We start from the raw sequence: 25600 nt of genomic DNA on the forward strand, positions 1-25600 counted from the left end.
CAGGCGACAATCGCCATGTTCTTTTGACTTTTTTCTTTCTCCCGCTTTTGTCCCTCTCTCTCTCTCTCTCTCTCTTTTTTCCTCCCTCTCTCTCTCTCTCTCTCTCTCTCGTCCGTGTTCTTCGGCGCTGCCGGGCGACGAGGCGCCCGTCTCCCCTCCGCCGCTGAAGACGCGCCGTGAGAGGGGGATAAAAAGCGGTCTTCCGCGGCGAATAGTTACGTAACGCGGAGAAAAAAGAAACGAAAAAAAAAAAAAACAACTAACTTGACCAAAAAAAAAAAAAAAAGAAAAATGGCAACTGGAAGGGTGGGGGCCGCTCGGCTCCTTCCTCGTCCGACCGACCGTACTGTAGCTGTCACCCGCACTGGCCAATCTGTCAGTCCGGAGTTTTTCTAAGCGGAGCGCCGCCCCGTCGCTCCGCCCCTCCGCCGCCCGGCCAATGGGAGGCCGCGGCGCGCTCACCGGTGACGCGGCGTCCGTTGCTTTTTGCAGCGCCGCGCATGCAGCGTCTCCCCCCCGTGACCTTTGCGCCGGTTCGGCGGCTCAAAGTCATTTTTTTTCTCGCAGGCACCTCCAGCGAGAAACCGTTAATAATAAATATTATAATGATATTATAATAAATTCGCTCAGTGCTTTTTTTTTTTGGCGAGCTGTTGTTTACAGGCGGTGTGTGGAAAGCTCAATGTCATTGTGCTCACAACCTACTGTACACAAACAGCCATGTGCTATGAATGCAAGCAGGGACCAATAAACAAGACGTCTGATGTTTAAGGGTACACCCCCTGATGCCTTATCATTGGTATGGGATGCAAATATAATTATGATTTATACACAAATAAATGGCTTCACATGCAATTTGCAACATACATATCATAAAGTACACATCACATCATATTACAACATCGCTTGACACAATGATATGGAATTAATTTAACATGCCGCATATGTGAAAACAGAAGTCAGATCTGAAATCCACTGACACATCAACAAACCGACAGGGGACAACACTGTCTCTTAAAACTTTGACCTTGCCGGGGTTTAATGTTGTGGATGAACCATCCACTTATTCACTACAAAGTGCACTATATATGGAATCAGCTGAAAGACAATTTTGACTTTATTACTGTATATTGGAGCCTATAGATGTTTTGAATACAGTGCTAGTTTAGCCTAAAAAGGTACTTTGGGGCACTTGCGGCCTAGCGGTTAAACAGAAGGTTGCTGGTTCGAATCCCAATCCGCCAAGGTGCCACTGAGGTGCCACTGAGCAAAGCACCGTCCCGACACACTGCTCCCCGGGGTGATGGGATAAATGCAGAGGACAAATTTCACTGTGTGCACCGTGCGCGGTGCTGCTGCGTATCACATTTGACAATCACTTCACTTTACACTTTTTGAATAGCTATAGATTGAAGATTGAAACTTTGAACTGGCCACTGGTATTGAATCAATAATTTGCTAATAAGTGGCACTTGATGTAAACATTATTCTGCCCTGTTCACAAATAATGTGGCAGTCTAGCTCTGAAGGAACACATCTATGGTAATTATGACGTGGCTGAAGATCAGGCAGAATGGGCTGAAGTTTGTTATATGATTAAAAAAAGAAGTGAAAAAAGAAAAAGAAGTGAAAGAAAATCATTAAAGGAAACTCCAAGCACAGCTTTGCACGATAATTAAAGACTTTGATGATGATGATAATCATGACTATTATTATTTCGAAACATGCATAAATTGTGCATTTTACAAAGAAAGATGTCCTTGAACTGAGAGTGAGGCCTAATACTAGGGTGTGGGACCTACCACTATCACCCAACATATTTTGCTCACAAACACCCAGAAAGTGGACAGAAACAGGTTCCGTAACGATTGAACCAGCTTTCACTACACACACACACAGAATGGTTTGTAGCCACCGGCAACTCCCTCTTTGTTGTGACCATAAGCAGCCCCTGGTGATCCATCTGTGGAACATTACCAGTCATGTGACGCTCCTCACCTCCACCCACCTCCGTGTTTCAAACCACAACACTCTCCTCTGATAGAGGTCAAGATTTTGCCAGGGAAATGTGACTCTGTGCGGGTCATTTTTGGAGTTGATGAATTTCAGTTCTGCAAATAACAGACACGAACTGAAATAGTATAGAAACCCTGACATTCTGTTCCCATTCTAATAAAGAAGGAAAGTATGCCTTTATATTTAAATATACCATGGAAAGACTTAATATTTAAATTGAGTTTTAAAAAATGTATACTGATAAAAACTGATAAAAATAAATAAAGTGAAGTGATTGTCACTTGTGATACCCAGCAGCACAGCACAAGATGCACACAGTGAAATTTGTTCTCTGCATTTAACCCCTCAGCAGTGGGCAGCCATGACAGGGGGCGCTTCCTTAACCGCTAGGCCAACACTGCTTAAAATCTATCAAGACGCGAACAGCCTAGTGAGGTGAAATGTAGCCTTGCTTCCATGTCTTGGTCGGTTCTCATGCTGCATAATAATCAATGAAGTCAGCATTACAGCAATAACAGCATGCACAGAATACATGGTTGCACTTTATCAATATTTCTGAGATGGTGAGTGGTATTTTTAGCAACCGAAGTGTGTTTAACATGCTTTCCTGTCTTTCTCCAAGACCAGAGCATTAAATGCAATAATTTGCATTGCAAAAAGACCAACAGGTTTTTATTGATTGCACTGATTGCTTATTACATTACATTTTCAGGATCACTGCAGCACAGCACACGGTGACATAAAATGTGTCCTCTTCTTTTAAACGTCACCCATGGTGAGCAGTGGGCAGCCATGACAGGCACCCAGGACGGTGCTTTGCTCAGTGGCACCTCGACAGATCGAGATTCGAACTCACAGGATTCCGATTACGGGTCCGCCTCCTTACCCGCTAGGCCACCACTGCCCACTTTGTACTCCAGAGGGCCAAAAGCCTCTCTTAAACCGCAGTTGTGAGTCAACAGGAAATCTCTGTCACGTTTTTAATTGCCGCAACTACAAAATCGCGTCTTTTTGACATCAGTGAAACAGATAATCAGCACTGCTCAGGGGTATTATAATGAGCGCTGACAAATCACAAATCATTACGGGACCAACATCTTGGTTAAGTCCAGTAAACTATAATTTACATTGCATTAAAAGCGATCAGGAATCTGTGTGTGAGTGGACGGGGTCGATGCAACGTGCCGCCGTCATGACTGCTGCTGTGCCGGCTGGGTGAAATCTTCACCATGGAACAGGCCGTAGTGAATCACGTCGTCCTGCGCCGCGGCCCAGGCCATCTGCAGGCTGGTAAAACGAGCTGCCCAGACCCCCCGGGAGTCCACGGTCACCACCCCTCCAAGACCCTGCGCCCGCTCCTTCATGTAGGCCAAGCCCAGGTCAGAGGCCTCCTCGGCGGACTTTCCTGCCAGGAGACACCATGAGCACAACGTTACGTTCCCATTACAACTGCAGGTGAAGGGGAAATGGCACCGTCTTCAGTGCTGCCACGATTTATTCTAGATTAACAGTGACACAAAAAATACAATAAAACTGCTAAATTATATAACGTCTTATATGATGTTGTCCTTGTTTAGTGTACAGACATTTTTTTAGTCTTTGTAGTCTAAATAGGTACTTAATTCTAGTTTAATTTCAGTGCAATTTTTAAAATTCATATTATGTGTAATCTAAATCTATATTTTGTAATGGCAGAGTGGTGGGTCTGTGTGAAACATCATTTCAAGACACTGTATACTGTTGTATTGACAATAAGCCTCTGTCGAATCTGGATTATGGTTACTGAACATCTTTGGCATGACTCTTACTGACCCACGGTTTGGATAATTGGAACAGTTCCTGGTCACCTGACCTGAAGGTGACCTCTCATGCTGAACCTGCACGGCCCGACATGCACGAATAACCTCGCGTCCTCTTGGGAACCGCCGCGGCATGTGGGTAACGGTTAATCTTTGAAGCCACTGCCCGCTTGGGAGGGGCGACTGCAAACGTCCGTGTCCTCGGCAGCGCCCGGCTACTCGAGGTGTTGCGGTTGCGCCTTCCACGCTGATAAGGGCCCGCGCCCCCAAAAATTCAGAGCTGGGGTGAGTATTTCCACCCTGACCCCACGGGGCCCGGGTTATGTTTACATAAACAGAGCAGGGGACACGCTGACTTTCAGGAACAGCTGACGGTGGCGCTTCAGGGCTGCAGGCCTGACGCCGTGTTATTTGTGATAACGTGGAACTAACCGTGCGGTCAGGGCACACAGGAAGAGAGCTGAGGGGTCCTCTCTGTGACATTCCCTTTGTACTTTACCTTGCTCCATGTAGAAGATGATCAGCCTGGCAAGGGTGACTTTCATGATAGCCTCCCCGTAGCCGGTGGGTGACACAGCCCCCACCCTGTTATCGGCGTAGGCTCCACACCCTGCAAAGCAATGGACAGGATGTGGGACAGGAGAGGATTTGGAAGAAGTGTTGTCCTGACATTTGGCCACTAGAGGGCGGTGCTACACAGTCGGTCGCAGTTCATGGCGATTCCCCCTCTACTTCTATCGCAAATCGGCTTTTAGGCCAGAATTTAATTAGCAATCTTAAATGAGCTGATACTGTAGGCTGAAGGGGAGTCACTCAGATAAGCTTTCTGGTGGGCCAGCATGATTCAGGGAAAGTAGGGAAAGTCCGCATCAAACTGTAGGAAGAGAGAGCGTGTGTGTGTGTGTGTGTGTGTGTGTGTGTTTCCTGCCATGAATATGAATCCATGTCCTGTTTATGACTCGAGCTCCTTTAAGGCCCTGCGTTCTTATTGGTGGATGGAATCCTGAAAGCCAACCATTAACCCAGCAGGTAATGATCTTTCACGACTGGCTGAACATTATTGCACATTCCTTCACATCGCGGGGGTCAAGGTTCACCACCCCTTTAACATGAATTAATATGTGTGCTGGTTAAAGCACATTCTTTAAACTTCCCTGCCCAGTCAATTCACCGTGTCTTATTATTATCACTATTAAAATTATTATTATTTGGAGCACCACTACCTGGGATTAGCACAAGCGTTTCAGTGATGGGGAAAAAAATAAATAAATCAAGCTACTGCATAAAGCAAGAAACCTCTCAAAAATTCTCAAAATGCCTCATGCTCCCTGAACCATTAACAAAAAAAAAAAAAAAAAAAAAAAAAAAAAAAAAAAAAAAAAAAAAACTTCTTGCCCTGATGCACTTTTCACTCTGGGACAGGGTAAATCAGACCACACCCACTTAACCAATCGTTACGCTTTGTACTCCCTGATAGCTGGACTGACAAGTGTCTTTTTTTTGGTTCACTTTAGAGCAGTGGTGGCCTAGCAGGTTAGGAGGCGCATCCGTAATCGCAAGGTTGCCGGTTCGAATCGCGAACTGCCAAGGTACCACTGAGGCACCATCATGGCCGCCCACTGCTCACCAAGGGTGATGTTAAAAGCAGGGGACACGTTTCACCGTGACACCGTGTGTTGTGCTGCGGTGTTTCACAATGACAATCAGAATCACCATGTCTGATATTCAGCTCTCTCCTCCACACAGGGGCATCATGGGAAAGTACAGGTTGTTAACACTGATCATGTCGGCTTATAGGTCAGTGTTGAAAACTTTTTTTTAATTGTGGCATTGTATGTAATAAAATAAAAACGGATGTGTATTATCACGGACCAAATAACGCCTCTACGCATGGCTGCCTTGTATCGTGAGGGTTACTTCTCAAATAAGTATTACCCACCTATGAGGGCAGTGTCCCCAACTCGCCCATCCATCTTGTTGATGAAGCCCCCGGTGGAAGTGGCACAGGCGATGTTGCCCTCGACATCAACAGCCACTGCCCCCACCGTGCCCATCTTCCCCCTGGACAGCACACAGAGACACCCGTTCAAAAAGACAACGCATCCTCCGACATAGACAAATAAAACGTAAAAAGAGGGGCACGTTGCTCACATTTGAGACACCACGGGGTCCGCATCTGGAGCCAGGTTTTTCTGCCAACGCATTACGGCATAGTCCGTTTTCAAAGACTCTTCAGACACCTCCGGGATGCCCATCTCCTTGGCGAACTGCAGCGCGCTGTCAGCCGCTAGACACATGTGGCTGGTCTGCAGAGAAAAGGCATGAGGGGACCAGACATTTTAGTGCGAGTGCGTCTCCCTGGGTGTCATGTGACTGGTTCGCGTTGCACGGTCTCAGGTGTGAACGGGGAGCAGGTGTGTTAAACTCGGCGTTGTCGCTCTCACACTCTCTCATACCGGTCACTGGAAGTTCAACATGTCGCCTCATGTCAAAGAACTCTCTGGGGATCTACAGAAAGATGGCCGTGTCTATAAGAAGCCTGAGATCGGACCACACGCTGCGTCCTGTAGTCTGATGAGACCAAGATAAACTCTGCAGCCGTGGTGCAGAATCACGGTCACTTTGATCCAGTCCCACGATGAGATTTCCCAGGATTTCTACAGACGTTTCCATGTCTGTAGCTTTAAATGCTAATGAGGAGGAGAGAGGCGGATCGGGGAGGAGAGCGGCCTATAGAAGTTGAAATGACGTCATGAACAACATCCACCAAGCACAACGTTTGGTGCAGACAGGATGTCGTGTTGCCGTTTTTCCAGAAAAAAAAAAAAGGTTCTTCTGAGTCTCACGTGACAAAACAAAAAAATTTTTTTATTTGTGCTCATTTTTACATCCAATTACCGAGTAACTGGAATGTTTATCAGGTTTGGAAGCTATGACGGTCAGTGGGAATAATGTTTTAGGGGAGGGGTGGGAATCTGCCCTGGGCAGAGGTAACCTTTCCCCTTATGATGACAAATTCCAGATCAGACCACTCTGAACGGTGAAGCAGAATGGTCAAAGCACTCTTTACACCCATCACCATTTCTAGCCACTGTGGGACCATAGACAGGCCGGGGGAACTCGTATTAATGTTCAATCATCTCACAAAGTCACATTTTCATAATAGAGGACATTTAAGGAGCTTCTGCCTGGTTGCACTGTTCATGCGCATGTGTTTTGCGTTGAACTTGTCGCAAAAAGTATTCTAGTCTTAATCATAACAACCAGGTGATCTAAACGTCAAAACGTTGACAAAAGAAAAAAAGTGACAAAAGTACTGTGCCTTGTCCATGACAAGCCTGGCCACCTTCACCGGGTTAGCCACACGCTTGACCGCAGCCACCGCCCCGCTGGCCAACGTACGTCCATCCATGACAATGGCATCCATCTCCACCCCTCCATTCACCGTCAGCACCGAACCCCGTCCTGCCAAGCAAATGACGGCATTTCCTCGTAATTCTGCTGCTCGGCGTGTGCGAGTGTGTGTGTTTACCCGCATTGAAGAGGGGGTTGTCTTCCAGCAGCCTCACTGCCTCCACCACAGCGTCCACGGCGCTGCCGCCGGCCTTGAGGACGCCGTAGCTCGCCCGGGCTGCATCTCTCATGCCCGCGCAGACAGCCATTTCTCTCTCCTTCTCCTTCGGGATAGTCCCAGCTCCTCCGTGCACCGCCACCACCGGCAACATGATTATCTCTGTGGAAATTATTTCAGTGGGTCACACTGATGTCCAAATACTTGGATGGATGAATTGAATGCACACAAACAAAGCACTATGAGCTTACAGTTCAGCTGACCTAAAGAGTCTTTCTGACAGGGGCCAAGGTGCAAATAAAATTTTATTGGACATGTGACGTTTACCAGGGCCATTACAGCAATGTACAAGCCGCCACACAGCTTGCGGGTGCTTCAGCCGATCGGTTTGTAGCACACTTGGTTAAAACAATAACCAGTGCGGGAGAGGGTTGGGTTCCTTCACTCCTTCATTGCACAACTGCAATCACACATGAACGCTACTCCGGCTGCCTCTGCTGGAATTCAGCCGCCGTGTTGCGCACTCTTACCTAAAACACGGTCACATGACGTACTTTTACACCGACATATTTGGTACACTAACATACATTGCCTTCCGTCTCATACTGATTCGATCCCAAATCGCTCCAGTACAAAACCCATGATGTACAACGGGCAAAACGCTTCACTTTCATCTTCTAAGTGCAGGTTCCATCCATTCACACAACATGGGAACAAGACGTTCTTCTCTTCTCTTTCCTCTACACGTGTTTCTGCGACCGACTCGCTTACCTGCATTCACCCACAAGAAACTCGAAATGAACAGCGCGGCTGCCTCGGCTCTAAATCAGCGGCCGGTGCAGCGCTCTCGTCCTGCTGGCCCTTGGGCGCCGCCCTAGTGGCGGGGGTTTGGTGTGGCATTGGCAGAATACAGGAAATAAATATACAGACTCGGCGCCCAAACATGAAGGATACTAGAAAATACAAAAACATTAAAAATTAAAAATACAATGGGGGAGGTCCAGAATATTCTCAAACAGTCCAGATCCCTACCATAGTACTGTGGCATAGAGGGTGGTAGTAGTCTAGTGGGTCACACACTCGCCCATGAACCAGAAGTCACTTACTACCATTGTGTCCAGGGACACTGTCCCTGAAACTACTGATTGTAAGGCACTCTGGATGAGGGCGTTTTTACATTTTCCTTTACATTTACAGCATTTACCAATGCTTTAAATGTAGTATAAATGTAGTGCTTTAATAATAATGTAATTATATTGAAAATGGCAGCCAGGCTTGATTTTTGTGTATTATTAAAAATGCAACATTCAATCTGTAAAAACGTCAAAAAGGAACATAATTTGAACAATAAAGTTATACGAATAGTAACAAACTCACTACAAACTCACACATAACTTATTTCCGAATAATGCAATATATGTTTATATGATGGATACTATGGTTTACTGTAATGTATAGCGTGGTTTAATGTTAATTGGCCCCACAGAGTTCACGACAGCACTTTCAAGCACGAAAATCTATTTCAAAACTAGTCTGCCTCTGACCATGGTGCTGAAACCACCAGCGGAACCGCGCCGCGGGTCAAAGGTCGCTGCGCGCTCGGTCTCGGGGTGCCGGGCCCGGCGGCCGCTCTGATTGGACGACGCGACGGAGAGCCCCGCCCCCCCATTCTCGAACGGAGGGGCTGCGGTCCCATTGACTCCCGCGTCCCGCACCCCGCCCACGGCAGCAGCATCGGCAGCGGCGGCGGCGGAGGAGCCGCGCAGGGGGACTCCACCTTCAGCGGCCGGGGAGGACGTCGTCGAGCGGCGGACATGGGCGCTCCGTAACCGGCGGGCAGAGGCGGGCGGCCGGGGGTCCGGGGGGGGGGGTCGGAGACGCCGAATTGGAGCAGCGGCACCGCCGTGGGAGCCCGCAACCATGCACGGGGGGTCGCAACGCCGCCAGGAGCCGCCGCGCTTCCCGCGGACTATGTCGTGAACCGCGGGGCTGCGACGCTTTTTTTTTTTTTTTTTTTTTGGAGGGAAGGAGGGGGGGGAGGGAGGAGGGGGGCAAAAAAAAAAAAAAAAAAAAAAAAAAACCCCACGAACCCTCATCCCCACCAAGGAGGGGGGGGTAAAACATGTCCGCCTCGGTGGGCTCCCGCGGAGGCCCGCGGCAGCCCACCAAGCGGGCGTCCATGCCCGAGCTGCCGGACCTCAGCCACCTCACGGAGGAGGAGAGGAAAATCATCATGGCCGTGATGGTTCGGCAGAGGGAGGAAGAGGAGAAAGAGGAAGCCATGTTAAAGTAAGGGGGGAGATCTTCTCTCTCTTTTTTTGGGCGTTTCTCGGTCGCTAGGCGTGTATCGAGGTGAGCGGATTCGAACTCTCCGCCCCCCCACCCCCCCGTGGACGGGACGAGGGTCCCTGCCCTGCGGCCGTCACAGGTGTACCCTGGGTAGGAGGGAAGGGGTGTGTCGCGTCCGCCGGTCTTCGCCGCGCTGCCGGGGCGTGGTCACGAACAATCGGCGATTAGTCGAGTACTCGAACAATAAGCGCGTCAAAAATTTGAGTTCACGAGGCACGAGGTGGAGAAACTGATTGCAAATTCTGCAAGAATTTCCATCCAAAGGGAACATATATGTAACCCGTACACGTTCAGGTACGCGTCTGTGTAAAAGTGTGTAATGCACACGCATTTGTTAAGTGTATATGTGTATATATGTGCTTATGTGCGGTAAACTTGGCTCGCATCTACCCGTGACCCCGTTTAGTCGCCCCCCCCTTAATCGATTCTGACGCCGGGATCCTGATCATTTCCCGACGCACGCCAGGCCTCCGGCTCCTTCCCGCCGCCCTCCCTCCCTCCCTGCGTGGCGCGGCGCAGCCAGACCCGCCAGTGAGACGCGTCTCCGGCACACGCTGTTCCTTCTCATCTGCTCGGCCGGAAAAGGGGCGGGGCGGGGCGGGTCGGGGCCGGTTGGCTCCGATTTCCCTTCAAGGCCTGTGCAAACGGCGCTTGTTCGAAGGCGGGGCGGCTCCGGGTACCGCCTCTCACGCCTACCAGGGTGTTGATGGACACGGTCACCTGACGAACTGTGGGAGGCAGAGCGGGCTTTTAATAGAGCGCGGCGTATGACATCTCCTTCACGTGCAGAGACTTCGCAGCGGCCCGCAAAAAGACGCCTCTTCCCTTGCATCTGGTGGCGCCGGACGGTATTTCTGGCGTATGGCGTGAACTTGGCCCCACGCCGAGCCCGGCGGGGTCCGCCTGCGCAGTTCTGCACGAAGAGTGACGCAAGGGGGGCTCTGCACGCCCACGCCTTTTTGGAGAACGGCACCCACGGGCGGGTGGGTGCCATGTACAGCGTGGTTTAATGCCACGGCCGCACTTTTAAGCACTTTGGTCACACAGAAGAACTCTGACCTCTGACCATGGTGCCGAAACCACCAGAGCCAGAGCAGCGGAACCGCGGCGCGGGTCAAAGGTCGCTGAAGTGCGGCACTCGCCCAGCACGACTGGCACGGCCTTGCTTCGGTCCCGGCGAACCGCGAGAGCTCCGTTGAACGATGGCTTCCTCCTATGGAGCTAGTTCGGCTTTAAAAAAATTCACGAAGAAATATCACACCGTTCACAAATATCATTTATGACATAGAAATAAAGGCGACACCGTTCACAAATATACTTCTCCACTCGTTCACACACCGATAAACCTGCGTTCACAATTCAGACATAAATGTCTTTTTTTTTTTCAAAAGAGAGAAGGTCAAAATGTCTCCAGAGTTTACAGCCAATCACATCAACCGATGTTGGAGCGTCGGATTTAATGTCAACACCGTAGCGCTACCTTTGCGCATTGTCAACACGAGTTTCATAAAATGAATTCATAGATATAACGCAAATCCTGCAGCGATTTGCTGGACACGCTCACGTTAACTTGTTTCGGGCCGTGTTTAGTGTGGTCACCCTGCACACAACGGACGTGAGTACACACGAGACAAAATGGTTTGGCAATGGACACTCGTAGTGGACATCTGCACTTGAACTTCCTTTTCATTGGGCTGTAAGCATTTTTTCAAAGGGAATTCATAAATATGTATATATACACACACACACATATATACATATACACACACTTATACACACACACACACATATATACATACACACACACTTATACACACACACACACATATATACATACACACACATATATACACGCACATATGCATACACACACACTTATACACACACATATATATATATATATATATATATATACACACATATGCATACACACACACTTATACACACACACACACATATATATATATATATATATATATATATACACATACACACATATACATACACACACACATATATACACGCACATATGCACACACACATATATATACATACACACACACACACACACACACACACGCAGTCAGAAGGTTCAAATGCCGGACTCCAAACCGGCCAAACCACGGTTACGTGGCATTTAACCGAACCGAAGATCAGACAGGAACCCTGGAAAAAAACGAAAAAAAGGTAGATGTATATCCGGTGGTTTGTAAATGCAGGTTTATGGGTTTGTGAATAGATGTAACCGCGCTGACATTTCTGCATCACGTACCTTTTTTTCGTTTGAATCTTGTTAAATTTGTTGCCGAGTCCAGAATTATATTTGTGCATGGTGGGGAGGTGTGTTGGGGAATTTCCCGTGTCCGGGCCCAGGCTCCTGTCTGATCTTCGGTTCGGTCACGTGCCATGTAACCGTGGTTTGGCCGGTTTGGGGTCCGGCATACGAACCTTCTGACTGCGTGTGACGAGCGCGTCCGGCGCTCATCCCGCCGATCACAGGGAATATAGTCCCAGATTTCCTCCAGCACTTCATGACACACACGCTCTTTCCGTTTTACGTCGGTACGTCCACGCGCCTTTAAGTGTGAGGAGCAGACATCCTGGGTCTCCTGGTGGCACGTGTTGGGTGTGGTGGGTGTGGTGGGCGTCCTGGGCGCGCTGCAGTGTATCTGAGTGTGCACACTGCACGTTTGGAAGTCTCCAGCATGCAGACACGGCGTCCCGGAAAAGTGGGAGAGTCCGACTGAGGTAGATTGTTTTAGTTCGTTGCAGGTACCAAACTCACCTACCGACCAGAAGTCACACGTTCAAACCCCACTTACTACCACTGTGTCCCTGAGCAAGACACTTAACCCCGAGTGACTGTCCCCCTGTCACTGCTGACTGTAAGTCACTCTGGATAAGATGGTAGGTTCACTGAGGTTTCCTTGGGAATCCAGTTGAACGTACGGAAAGCCAACTGTTGCAAAAACGCATTTTGAATTCGCTGGTCTCAGCATGTCATCCATGCATTTACATTTTTACATTTACAGCATTTACCAGACGCCCTTATCCAGAGCGACTTACAATCAGTGGTTACAGGGACAGTCCCCCCCTGGAGACACTCTGGGTTAAGTGTCTTGCTCAGGGACACGATGGTACTGAGTGGGGTTTGAACCTGGGTCTTCTGGCTCACAGGCGAGTGTGTTACCCCACTAGGCCACTACCACACATGCTTCACAGTGCAGATGATTATTACAATATTCAAAACTTTATTGTAAATACTGTAATCTGATTCCTCTTGACCTGCAGTGTCAGGTGCCTGAAATGTATCTGAGAACTCCTCCGTCCCCACCAAGTGCAAGGCTTGGTACCGCGTGAACGTCCTTCGTCCGAAAGCCGAACGAGATGTGAGGCAAAGTCTGGAAAATGTACGCATCGCCCCCCCCCCCCCCCCCCCTCCTGCGGAGATCAATAATGCAGGGAGACGTTCACGTCACGTTCGCCGGCCCCCGGAGGCCTGCCCGGTGCTGTCTAACCGCGTTCCTCCACCTTGTGTTGCAGAGAAGAGAAGCCGATTCAAGCACGGACCGTCAACTTGGTCGGGAACAAGCCGCCCCAGCAAAATGACGTCAGGTAAACGCCTTTCTTGTGATACTTTACGATGGCACGTGTGTGTATGGAAATGCTCGGATGACCGCGGTGATGGGTCAGCGGCAGCAATGGCTTGGGCCTGACCACGGAGGCCTGCGATGTGCATTAACACTCCCGGACGCCACGCTGAGTTCACTAGTTGAAGTGTATTGTTTGACCAGAGCTGGGCTTCGGAGACCTTCGAGAATGAAATTAGAGCCTCGCTGAGACATCTTGTACGTTGGTTTGGTGCTGGCGGTAGTAGTGTGGACCAGTTGCAGGCTAGAGCGGTTCTGTTTGGGGGTGTAGCATCTCGCTTTTTTTTTTTATAAGCAGCAAAATATAGCCAATAAGATATCGAAGAAGTCAAATGAAATTACAAAAAAATATATACACTGTGATGCAAAAATAATACAGTGGCCAGTACTAGTTTTGTACACTGGGCCTCCAAGCTTGACTCACCAATAAGGCTGCTGAAATGATCACTTAATGATCACTTTAAACCAAGCACTTAAATAAATAAATAAATCACTAAATAAAACAATAAAAAAAACTATTAAATAAAATTCTTATATGAATCTATATACAGAGCACTGTGTGCTATGATCATTTACATTTACGGCATTTACCAGACGCCCTTTACCAGAGCGACTTACAATCAGTAGTTACAGGGACAGAGTCCCCCTGGAGACACTCAGGGTTAAGTGTCTTGCTCAGGGACACGATGGTATTAAGGGATTTGAACCTGGTTTTTCTGGCTCACAGGCGAGTGTGTTACACACGGGGCTACTAGTGTGTAACTAGGGTTTAAAATGTGACCAGCGCTCACTTCACACCTATGGCCAGTTCAGCTAGTCGCCTAGTCTACACACCTTTGAACAACAGGAGAACCCGGAGGAACCCGGAGGTTCCGCGTCACGGTCACTGCTGAACGGGAATAGCACTTGGCATTAACGGAAAGCCGGGATTCGAACTCACAACTGCTTATATCGCCGCCGCGCGGAGTTCAGCTCGCTGTTTGCGGCGTGGCCGACAACAGAAATCTGACTCCATCTAATGCCGCTTGAATTTCATTCAAAACGTACCGGACGGTAAATTAATTGAGCGGATTTATATCGAATTTGGCGTTGGGCATGTTTGATGCTGCTTCCTCTGAACTGAACGGCCGTCAGGGCTATTCGGTCTCAGCCGAACCCTCCGATGTAAAAGTTACCAGATCGTCACATGAATCACTGCTTTCTGCATGGTGTGGGAGTGGGATGCCAGAAATGCACAATGCGCAGCGCATTCCGCATCCTCCTGCATCACAGAAGATCGCAGTGCTGGCCCTTTTTGTCGTGCTCGTTTGTGTGCGCTTGGGTTCTGTCACAGGAAAGAGGCAGGGGGGTCCATCTGTTCAGCCACGAAACGTGCTCGCAGAGGCAGACACGTGCGTATCTGTACATGCAAAAAATCCACGCACATATACAACTAGCGAACACATGCAGTACAGTCTGGACACATCTTCTCATTCAACGCATTTTCTTTCTTTTCATGACCATTTACGTTGGTAGATTCTCACTGAAGGCACCAAAACTGTGAATGAACACATGTGGAGTTATGTACTTAACAAAAAAAGGTGAAATAAATGAAAACATGTTTTATATTCTAGTTTCTTTGCTCTGATTACTGCTTTGCACACTCTTGGCATTCTCTCGATGAGCTTCAAGAGGTCGTCACCTGAAATGCTTCTCCAACAGTCTTGAAGGAGTTCCCAGAGGTGTTTAGAACTTGTTGGGGTCCAGCTCACCCCAAACCATCTGGATTGGGTTCAGGTCCGGTGACTGTGGAGGCCAGAACTCCACTTTTTGTTAAGTACATAACACCACATGTGTTCATTCATAGTTTTGATGCCTTCAGTGAGAATCTACCAACGTAAATGATCACGGAAATAAAGAGAACACATTGAATGAGAAGGTGTCCAGACTTTTGGCCTGTACTGTATGTGAAAGGGAAGTGATTGTCATTGTGAAACACTGCAGCACAGCACAAGGTGACACAACAAAATGTATCCTCTGCATTTAACCCATCACCCTTGGCAAGCAGTGGTCAACCATGACAGGTGCCCGGGAAGCAGCGTGCGGGGACGGTACTTTGATCAAGTGGACCTCAATGGCACCTTGGCAGTTCAGAATTTGAACTTCGGTTATGAGTCCACTTTCGTACTCGCTAAGCCACCACTGCCCGACTAAAAGGCGGACTGCGATGGCCGGGAACCCATGTGCACCCGTTTCTGAGGTCCAGCCACACCAGACTTCATCTCAGAGGCTCTTCAGAAGATATCAGTTATTAATTTGGCAGCAGAAACAGGCCGTTCCGCACCATGTCCACACATCGGCCTCGGCACTCCAGCCACATGATCACTGCTGAAAGGGAATAGCACTTGGCATTTATGGCTGGACAGGGCAGTGGCACACTTAGGGGTCACCAGCTCGTCCAGGCCGGCGGGGTTCCCTCAGCTCGAGAGGAGTGAGCGATGTGACACGGAGCGGTCGTCCATGCTGCTGGCAGTCGGCATATGTGAAGGGTGGCATTGGCTGGCACAGCCTCTCGGGCGGCAGAACATACGCGCCTCTGTGTGTGTTCATTTTCATACAGACAGGCAGTATGTTATTATACAGGCAGTGGTGGCCTGGCGGTTAAGGGAGCGGCCCCCTAATCAGAAGGTTGCCGGTTCGAATCCCGATCCGCCAAGGTGCCACCGAGGTGCCACTGAGCAAAGCACCGTCCCCACACACTGCTCCCCGGGCGCCTGTCATGGCTGCCCACTGCCCACTCAGGGTGATGGTTAAATACAGACGACAAATTTCACTGTGTGCACCATGTGCTGTGCTGCTGTGTATCACATGTGACAATCACTTCACTTTATTTCTATTAAAGTAGTTGGCACGAGGATCGTGTGTGTTTTTATCTTAGTACAGATCATGCGGAATATGGATTTCTGCGTCGAAACGAAAGGTCGAATAATGTCAAATTCTCATTTGGCCGTCGGACGAAAAACTTGCCGTTTCACTTGATATAAATGATAATGCATTGGCGGCAGGCGGTGACACGGGGAACGCAGGGGTGACAGCCAATCATAGTTCAGCTGCAATCGAAATCTGTCAGGAACCCGTCAGAGGCCGACTTGCTCCGTGCTTTTGAAAAAGGTCTTTGGCACATTTGCATAAACTCAGCGGATTGGCTGGCGCTTGTGCTACGTAATTTGTGTGAATGGGAGTGAGATTTTGTTTTTTGTCAGCGAGGTTTCGGTAGAGTCATAGGCCGGATATAAAACCATGTATAACTTTTATAATAAAAAAAAAAAAGAAACGTGAACAGTGCCTCACCAAAAGGGGCTCCAGATACACTTATATTTCTATAGTTAATTTATTCATTCAGAATTTATTCAGCATATAACCAGTTTGTAATGATCTCTGCTGCTATGTTCTCTACCTTTTCCACTTCCGTCTTTTCAATTCACGAATGAATGTTGCCGGCGTGGGGTGAATGTAATTTCGTGAGTGTATTTGTGCTATGCCGCGTGTGTGTGTGTGTGTGTGTGTGTGTGTGTGTGTGTGTGTGTGTGTGCGTTTCTCCAGTTTCCATCCTTCTCCCCTGGTGTCTTCTCCTGCTGTAGCAGCGGGGTGTCACTTTCCCTTGGCATCATCAGAAAGGTTCCTGAGTTAGCCAAAATCGCATCCCTTCCTGCAAACGCCGCTGATTATTATTTAATAAGGAGGAGACTGTGTCTATGAGCCCTTTCACAACCTTTTGTTTCCTTCTGGAAAGTTCAGCAGAGCTTATTTCTCAGAACTGGGACCCTAATTATCTATTGAACTGCTGGGACAGAGAAATAGTCTAATTTGGTCAGTGTTGTGTGGGCAGAACTCGAGTCGTTCTCACTCACTTTTGTCTCTTTTGTCACACTTTAATACGTGTGTTTGTGCAATAATGAGCAGGAAAGATGAGACTGTCTTAGATCTGCACCAACGTGTGAAGCGGTGAGCGCTTGTGGCGTGTGTGTATGTGTGTGTGTGTTTTTGTCCGTGTTTGCCTGAGACAGATGGCCCTTCTTTCCTCCATTTCTCTTTATTTATGCTTCCCCTGCTCCCCTGGGTCTCCTCCATCACGGGAGCCGGGGCTCAGCGCAGCTCCACAACAGCTGGACAGGCAGAGATTTTAACAGATAACAAATATCCACCTGTTGGAGGTTCTCATCCACATATGCACAGTACGTACAGTACGGGCCAAGAGTTTGGACGCACCTTCTCATTCAATGTGTTTTCTTTATTTTCGTGACCATTTACGTTGGTAGATTCTCACTGAAGGCATCAAAACTATGAATGAACACATGTGGAGTTCTGTACTTAACAAAAAGTGGAGTTCTGGCCTCCACAGTCACCGGACCTGAACCCCATCGAGATGGTTTGGGGTGAGCTGGACCCCAACAAGTGCTAAACACCTCTGGGAACTCCTTCAAGACTGTTGGAGAAGCATTTCAGGTGACGACCTCTTGAAGCTCATCGAGAGAATGCCAAGAGTGTGCAAAGCAGTAATCAGAGCAAAGAAACTAGAATATAAAACATGTTTTCAGTTATTTCACCTTTTTTTGTTAAGTACATAACTCCACATGTGTTCATTCATAGTTTTGATGCCTTCAGTGAGAATCTACCAATGTAAATGGTCACGAAAATAAAGAAAACACATCGAATGAGGAGGTGTGTCCAGACTTTTGGACATCCCTCCTCTGAAAGACCATGAGAATAGTCTTAAAAAGACAATCACTGCCCATCAATCAAAGAGTTTTTTTTCTGAAACTTCTTAATATATATTTTTAATATTCACAGTATACAGTACTCTACAGTACTATACAGTACTCTCTGAATAAGGGCGTCTGCCAAATGCGTTACGTGTAAACGTCTACTGAACATATATTATCATCAACAAATTATTGTTTTTTCATAATTGTACAGACAGATATCATTCTTAATATATAGATTAGGATCATGCGTAGGATCAACACAACAGCAACTTTGCGCACTAATTACTGATTTTGTGGGTTTGTTATGGGCTGTGGGTTAGGTTACTGCAAGGGTATATTTAGCAGTAGGGTATATAGACAGGGACTTGCGTACCAGTGCGTGTTTGGTTAATGGCGCTGTGTATTTATGCTCAGTGAGTGGGTGGGGTGTGTCGTCTGAGCCGCTGCCAGTAATATGCTGTGTTCTTGTGGGCTTGTGATGATGAGTTTAAAGCAGTGTGTGTGTGTGTGTGTGTGTGTGTGTGTTTGTTAGCTAGCATGATCCAAATGTATGATTATCTGTATTTTCTGTGACCCTACAGGCCATTAGTATTTGCCCTATAGTTGGTATCGTACTCTGTTCCTGTCCTATGGAGTGTGTGTGTGTGTGTGTGTGTGTGTGTTTTCTGTCCTGTTGAGTTGGTTCAGCTCAGCAGCAGCACAGCCAGGCCATATGGACTCTTCTGTCCAGGGAACCCAGCACACACTCTGCCACGCTGGCCTGTTCGTTCCATCTGCTTCCTTCCTTCCCCCCCCCCTTTCATACTTCCTCCCTTTCCCTCAGTCCGTCTTTCCTTGCCGCCTTATCTTCTCTTATTCTCTTATTCTGGGATCTGGCCAGAAGCTCATCTATCTCATATATATATATATATATATATATATATATATATATATATATATATACACACACACACACACACACACACACACACACACACACACACACACACACACACACACACACACTTATTTTCACATCGTCCCCCCTTCTGCGCCACCTTCTGCATCTCTCCTGTTCCGCTGATTTTGGTTATTTGGACTATGTGTCGAGGGGTCACCAGGGTGCAGTACGACATTTTACATTTTGTACTTTATCTAAATCTTTTTGGCAGCACATAACCAAATTCCGGGTTTCCAGTTAGAGAGCAGAAAAGACGACTAAATGTGTTAAAAACAGTCGTTTATGTTCATGTAGGATTGGTTTTGAGGCCCTGTCTATATCTCAACCCTCCATGAAATGGGGAGAGGTTATCATTACTCTCCTGCAGCAGGAGAATAATGATAACTTGTCTCATCCGAACAGTTCGTTTATTTTATTTTCATATATGAAATATGCATAAACTGAGCCTTTCGAACAATGATTTGCATGATTTGCGTAATGTTTTAGACCATGTTCTCAGAAGAAAACGCAGTGTGCATGGTTTTTTTTTTCCCAGGTCGCACTTTGCTATGGCCGACATGCGTGCCCTCCCCCCCGGGAGGTGTGAGGCGTCGGATTTAGAAAGAGCTTAATCCCCAGACAGGGCGGCGCGGGGCAGACCCGGAGAAACGAGCCCCACGGGGGGGGCACGCGGAGAGCATCCGCACCGCCCGAGGCGAGGTTGCCAGGCGCTGGGACCTCCCACTGCTGCCCGTGGGACCTCCCACCTCCGCCTGGGCGCGTGCTGGGCAGCACCTGCTTTCTAGTCTTCTGCAAGGGCGAGAATTACGGATTAAATGAACTGTGTGGAAAAGTAACGTGTAAAGTTTGCCAGGTTCGCTTCGAGGGAGGGAGAGGTGGGTCGAATGGGACACTGTCCCTTTAAGAGAGGAGAGGAAGTAGGCGCGGTCCCCAGGCCGCTCTTTGTTTAGCATAATGAGGGCATCGCGTGCTTCTCACCGAAGTTCTGCCTCCAAACCCTCACTCTCGTGACCCACACACACCCCCCGGCCACATGACCTCCTCCTGTCTATTAACCGGGGGCGTGTGCGCATGGCGAGAGAGAGAGAGAGAGAGAGAGAGAGAGAGAGCACATGCGAGTGGGAGTGCCGTTTGGCACTGGCGACCATCGGAAACATCAAAGCCAAGCGACGAGAGCGGAAGGCGGAGAAGCGAGTGGCGGGGCGAGCGTGAGAGGAGACGAGAAAAGATCTCGCGTGGAGGAACAAGATGTAGAAGAAGAAGAAGGATGGTGCTGAACACCTCGTACCGCTAGAGCGTGGTCACCTCAGCTGGAAATGTCTGTTACTGTGAATACTGAAGTGTACCATTTTATGGGGAAAAAAAAAACGAAAGTGCACAGTATAAAAATATGAAAGGAGCATATTTGCACATTATCGTTCGTGAAAGGCCAAGCAACTCCCTTGGCTGATATTTTTCATGTCACGTCAATAAATGGGTTTGGCGATTTGAATCAAATTCCAATTTGTGTCAAGCTCAACAGTTCCTTTTTGCTCGGCTCCTTTTGTTCCTTTTGACATCTAACGGTAGTTCATTTTGGTTCAAGTGCTATTTGTTTTCCATCAGAAGCTGAACACGACAGACCTGAAATCTTGGTTCTGTCCAAGCACGTTACTGCACTTAGAAATAAACGAACGTGCTAGATGTCACGCTGACCATCGTTTTCAGAAAAAAATGACTGATATTTAAATGAAATATGAATGCATCACCCTGGTATAGATTTAAGGCACTTTTGAAGAACACCGTTGACAGGAAGGATGAGTGTTGGGGGAGACGCGTCCACATGGCCTCTTTGGCCCGTGGCAGGGACGGTTCCGGTGGGGAGGCAGCCACGCGCTGGCAGCTCAGCCGCTAACTGCTGGTGCCATATGGTTCCACACGACCACCCAGCACGGGCACAGACCCTCACATGCCCGTCACAGCCTGGCGCCGCCTAGCAACCTGCCCCTCCTCCTTCAAATGCACACAGGATGCTTATTACAGCGGCGAGAACAGGCGATGAAGAAAAGCTCCTCGCCTCACCACAAGGTTGCCACATCATGGCCTTAGATTCCCCCATCATACCCAGATCGATACAACTCAATTGAAGGACTTCATCAAGGACACCTCTACCTCATGTGGGGCAATTTTACTCGGACGGCTTTATTAGGGCCCTATAAAATCTGTTTTATTTTTTACTTTACTTTACTTGGCAGATGCTTTTATCCAAAGCAACTTACAAGAGGAAGACACCAGAAATTCTCATTTGGTTTCCGTAGATTTTGAGCCCTGATAAGGCCTAACTTGTCAGGAATAGAACATGCTAAGGGAATTGCTAAGTGCTAGACTAATTATTCTTTTTATTTTTTGTGAGTGTGTATGCGTGTGGTAGCGTTAGACTCATTTTGAAAACAAGTGAGTTTTCAAATGTTTCTTAAAGGCAGTGGCAGTCTCGGCAAATTCCTAAATTCCATTTTTTCCATTTAACTTAAACGTATGCATTTGCCTAAACACTGTGATTAAAAAGGAACAAATGCAATATGACTAATCACATTTAATCACAGTTCAACTTGGGCCATTTACATGCAAACAATATGTGCATTTTCTGCAAAGAACTATATCACAATATTACACATTCTTCCATTTGTAAATGAATAGTTGTGTCACATTTTGAATCAACTTATTTGTGTCCATGACCAAGAGTGTTCTGAACTGAGCGGAGTACACACACACACACACACATTTACATTTATGGAATTTTGTCAGACGCCCTTATCCAGTGCGACTTACAATCAGTAGTTACAGGGACAGTCCCCCCCTGGAGACTCAGGGTTAAATGTCTTGCTCAGGGACACAATGGTTTTTGAACAATGGGATTTGAACCTGGGTCTTCTGGTTCATAGTCGAGGTTCATAGTCGAGGCTACTACCACCAATCACACACACACACACACACACACACACACACACACACACACACACACACACACATATCTTAATGAGCTTTATGTTGCTTTTATAACTATACCTATGTTCAAATGACAAATTAAAACAGTGAAATATGCTATTAGACACTCGTGGCTATTATTAGATCATGTTCAGATCTGTTTGTGGAACGTTCCATTTGCGTTCCTGACAAAGCAACCGTTGCTGCTGCTGCTGCTGCGGCAGAGAAAGGCCGCTCTAATTTATTATTAGTCACACCTCGCTGATTTACGAGAGCCTTAATGCCCCATAAATCACCGTGCGTTAGGAGGCGTGATGTGCGAGCAGCAAGGCGGGGTAGCTGAGGTCACTGCCGGGATGCGTAGCGTTCGGCCGCCACATTACTCCGTTGCCTGGTGGCACCCTGTCTCGAAGTCCTCGGAACGGCACTCTGGGGAGGCGTTCGAAGTTGGCAGGAAGGAAGGTGGCTCCAATAAGGCAAATGGCGACGGAAACAGAAATCATTCCGCCCGTTTTGCCCCTTATTTATTAGCGTCGGCCTGGTAAAAATCCGTCATCCGGACTGCTGGCCTCTCGGAAAAGGAGCCTTAATTTCTAAATTGCTCTGCAGTGATTTTCACTCTGTCGGGTTGACGTGTCCCCACATTGTTATTTGATGGATCCCTGTTTGCTTTTTGACCATTGATTCTGGACGCCGGAGCGTTCATCACGAGTCCCCGGCCGCTCGGCGGGCGCGGCGCTTTGCGATTTATGGGTTTATGCAGCGAGGCCTCGTTAGAGAATGAGTTCCAACACCTGCTAAATGCAAAGAATTAATGGCCGCCGTAAACAGGCCCGTAAAATACTCACAGGAGGATTTACGGGGTGAAAAAGAAGAGATTTGTGTGATGCGGCCGCTGACTGAAATTCCCACATTTCAGATCCTGAAAATATCAATTTCATCACTTTTCAGATTTCACGGCGTCTATTAAATAACGTAAGTGGTGCACTAACTCTACATGTACATTTAAGGGAATTCATCAGACGCCCTTATCCAAAGTGACGTACAACAGGGACAGTCCCCCCTTGGAGACACTCAGGGTTAAGTGTCCTGCTCAGGGACACGATGGTAGTAAGTGGGGTTCGAACCCTGGTCTTCTGGTTCATAGGAGAGTGTGTTACCCACTAGGCTACTACCACCCTCCTAACACCCTAACACTACATTCTATTCCATTCGATTCTATCCTACGCAAGTAAATAGGGATTACAAAATACCAAAAAACGTTTTGTTCCATGCAATTCTGGTATAAAATAGCATAATGTAACATTTTCACAAGTTGCTTGCGGATGAAGGGGGATAAATTGGACTAAAAGTGATTTGGATGCATGGCCTTCGGGCCTCGGGAGACTGCCGAACACTGACGTGGCTGTGTGTGCCGCTTTGCATTTAGGTCCAGCCTAACTATGACTGAACAGATGGAAGCCGCGTCCCAACGGAGCTCCGCAGTTATATGGGTCAACCCCTCAGAAGTGGGCCAAGAATTTATGTATTTTCCTCTCCATTTTGTCTGTTTTTTTTTTTTTTTTTTTCCCAGCTGCGGGGAAAGGGGCTGGGAGAAACGCCATGTTCCCAGGAATTTCAGCCGTTGAAATTCCACAAATGCAGATGAAACACAGTCACTCGTGCAAACAATGAACATTTTCTATGATCGACATGATCGACACGTTTTTTTGGACTCGCTCTCTTCTGTGTGGTTTGTGTTGACTTCCAGCAGACTTTCTGTGTCTTTGTCGATATTCACAATCATACATGCGCCTTGCACAGAATTGTTCTTATCTAAAGGGGACGTGTAATGTTGTTTGATAAAGTATATATCATGAGCAGAACCTAGAACCAAAACGTGTATTTAATAGATTCAGGTCTGTACGATTTGGGGAAAAATTTGATTTGAGCTTCGGTTCAAGTTCAGTTCTGTTCAAGCTTGAATACTTTACAGATTAAGAAACCTGAGGTACCTTTAGGCTGTTAAAAGGAACATTAATGCAAATAATATTCCATATCGTCTGTCTGTAAACACTGAAATTGACTCTGAATATCAAATATAAATATTGTACATATTAATAAGAGCAATGACTATTTTCGAACTGACACTAAGCACAGCATTATGTGTATTAAGGATGTGGGAGGTTGTGCTCTCGGTGAAGATGAGCACCAGTGCCAGGTCAGAGTCGCGCCACGGAAGGAAGCAGACAGGAAGTGGGAGGGCCTGTGATTAATCATATGATGTGTGGGGCCCGGTTCTGTGGCGCATGAGTGAAATGACTCTGTGCTGGTCTCACCACCTTCTCTTTCCCCAAATGCATTTACATTTACAGCATTTACCAGATGCCCTTATCCAGAGTGACTTACAATCAGTGGTTACAGGGACAGTCCCCCCCTGGAGACACTCAGGGTTAAGTGTCTTGCTCAGGGACATGATGGTAGTAAGTGGGATTTGAACCTGGGTCTTCTGGTTCATAGGCGAGTGTGTTACCCACTAGGCTACTACCTACTCTCGTGTCGCTTGTTGTGTGCATCCCCAGTACGTAAGTTTACTTACGGTTTTCCACGAAAATAGTTCAGTTTCTGATTATTTCATTTAAAAGTCACTATCACGTGCAACTGTGCCTCATGCATTTACTCCGGCGTGACAGTACATTTACACTGTTTATGAAGGCCCTATTTCATCGATTTTTATGTCCTTAAATTATTTGTAAATATAGATTTTTTTTTTAAGATTAATTGAATGGGTGGACCTGTGTACTGATTAAATATTGTTTTCAATAATTCACCATGGGCTATGAGCGGCCAGAAATATTCCGTCATACATTAATCATTAAAAGTTTTGGGGATAGAAGTCAGAATAATGACGTTGAGATATTGGGAACTGTTTACACCAGGTTTCCTCACGTGACAAATTGGTGGCTGCGGGCTTGAGTTCTATGCGTTCTATGCGAGAGCTCCACAAATTATGAATGGTTATAATAACATCGTTGCAAATTGCATCCTGGGCGAACGCGACTTCAGATTCTACCTGGAATCTTGATCTTGTCCAACTAACGAACAAGCCCCATGTACAGCAGTGCCCAGTGCGCTCCATATACAGTACAGGCCAAATGTTTGGACACCTCATTCTAAGTGTTTTCTTTATTTTCATGACCATTTACGTTGGTAGATTCTCACTGAAGGCATCAAAACTATGAATGAACACATGTGGAGTTCTGTACTTAACAAAAAGTGGAGACCTGGTCTCCACAGTCACCGGACCTGAACCCAATCCAGATGGTTTGGGGTGAACTGGACCCCAACAAGTGCTAAACACCTCTGGGAACTCCTTCAAGACTGTTGGAGAAGCATTTCAGGTGACGACCTCTTGAAGCTCATGGAGAGAATGCCAAGAGTGTGCAAAGCAGTAATCAGAGCAAAGAAACTAGAATATAAAACATGTTTTCAGTATTTTCACCTTTTTTTGTTAAGTACAGAACTCCACATGTGTTCATTCATAGTTCTGGTGCCTTCAGTGAGAATCTACCAACGTAAATGGTCAT

At 47.4% G+C, this 25600-nt stretch overlaps 1 protein-coding gene and 1 pseudogene across 2 annotated transcripts; one reads left to right on the top strand and one right to left on the bottom strand.

Moving 5' to 3' along the window:
- Nucleotides 1-2670: 2670 nt before the first annotated feature.
- Nucleotides 2671-8246, bottom strand: LOC114795802 (isoaspartyl peptidase/L-asparaginase-like). 2 transcript variants are annotated; one of them, XM_028989455.1, is made up of 7 exons: nucleotides 8158-8246; nucleotides 7348-7548; nucleotides 7138-7280; nucleotides 5967-6121; nucleotides 5755-5876; nucleotides 4315-4425; nucleotides 2671-3421 (listed from the first exon to the last, which is right to left on the bottom strand). In XM_028989455.1, the coding sequence occupies exons 2-7, from the start codon at nucleotides 7538-7540 to the stop codon at nucleotides 3207-3209; spliced, it is 939 nt and encodes a 312-aa protein (XP_028845288.1). In that variant the 5' UTR covers nucleotides 7541-7548; nucleotides 8158-8246; the 3' UTR covers nucleotides 2671-3206. The 2 variants fall into 2 exon arrangements, with proteins under 2 accessions (XP_028845288.1, XP_028845289.1); XM_028989456.1 differs by lacking the exon at nucleotides 8158-8246 and adding an exon at nucleotides 7974-8151 and having other exon boundaries at nucleotides 3207-3421.
- Nucleotides 8247-9459: 1213 nt separating this feature from the next.
- The window catches only part of LOC114796068 (regulating synaptic membrane exocytosis protein 1-like), a 56891-nt pseudogene continuing 40750 nt past the window's right edge, over nucleotides 9460-25600 (top strand).

This window comes from Denticeps clupeoides, chromosome 8 (assembly GCF_900700375.1).
Source record: "Denticeps clupeoides chromosome 8, fDenClu1.1, whole genome shotgun sequence".
Classification (NCBI taxonomy): domain Eukaryota; kingdom Metazoa; phylum Chordata; class Actinopteri; order Clupeiformes; family Denticipitidae; genus Denticeps; species Denticeps clupeoides.

Bases quoted from the DNA above. Each gene is read 5' to 3' on its own strand.
- LOC114795802 (XM_028989455.1), bottom strand. From the start codon at position 7,540: ATGTTGCCGGTGGTGGCGGTGCACGGAGGAGCTGGGACTATCCCGAAG. The intron at 7,281-7,347 runs GTAAACACACAC...TTTGCTTGGCAG, and splicing joins CAACCCCCTCTTCAATGCGG to GACGGGGTTCGGTGCTGACG. The intron at 5,877-5,966 runs GTGAGCAACGTG...TGTGCTGTCCAG, and splicing joins GACCCCGTGGTGTCTCAAAT to GGGGAAGATGGGCACGGTGG.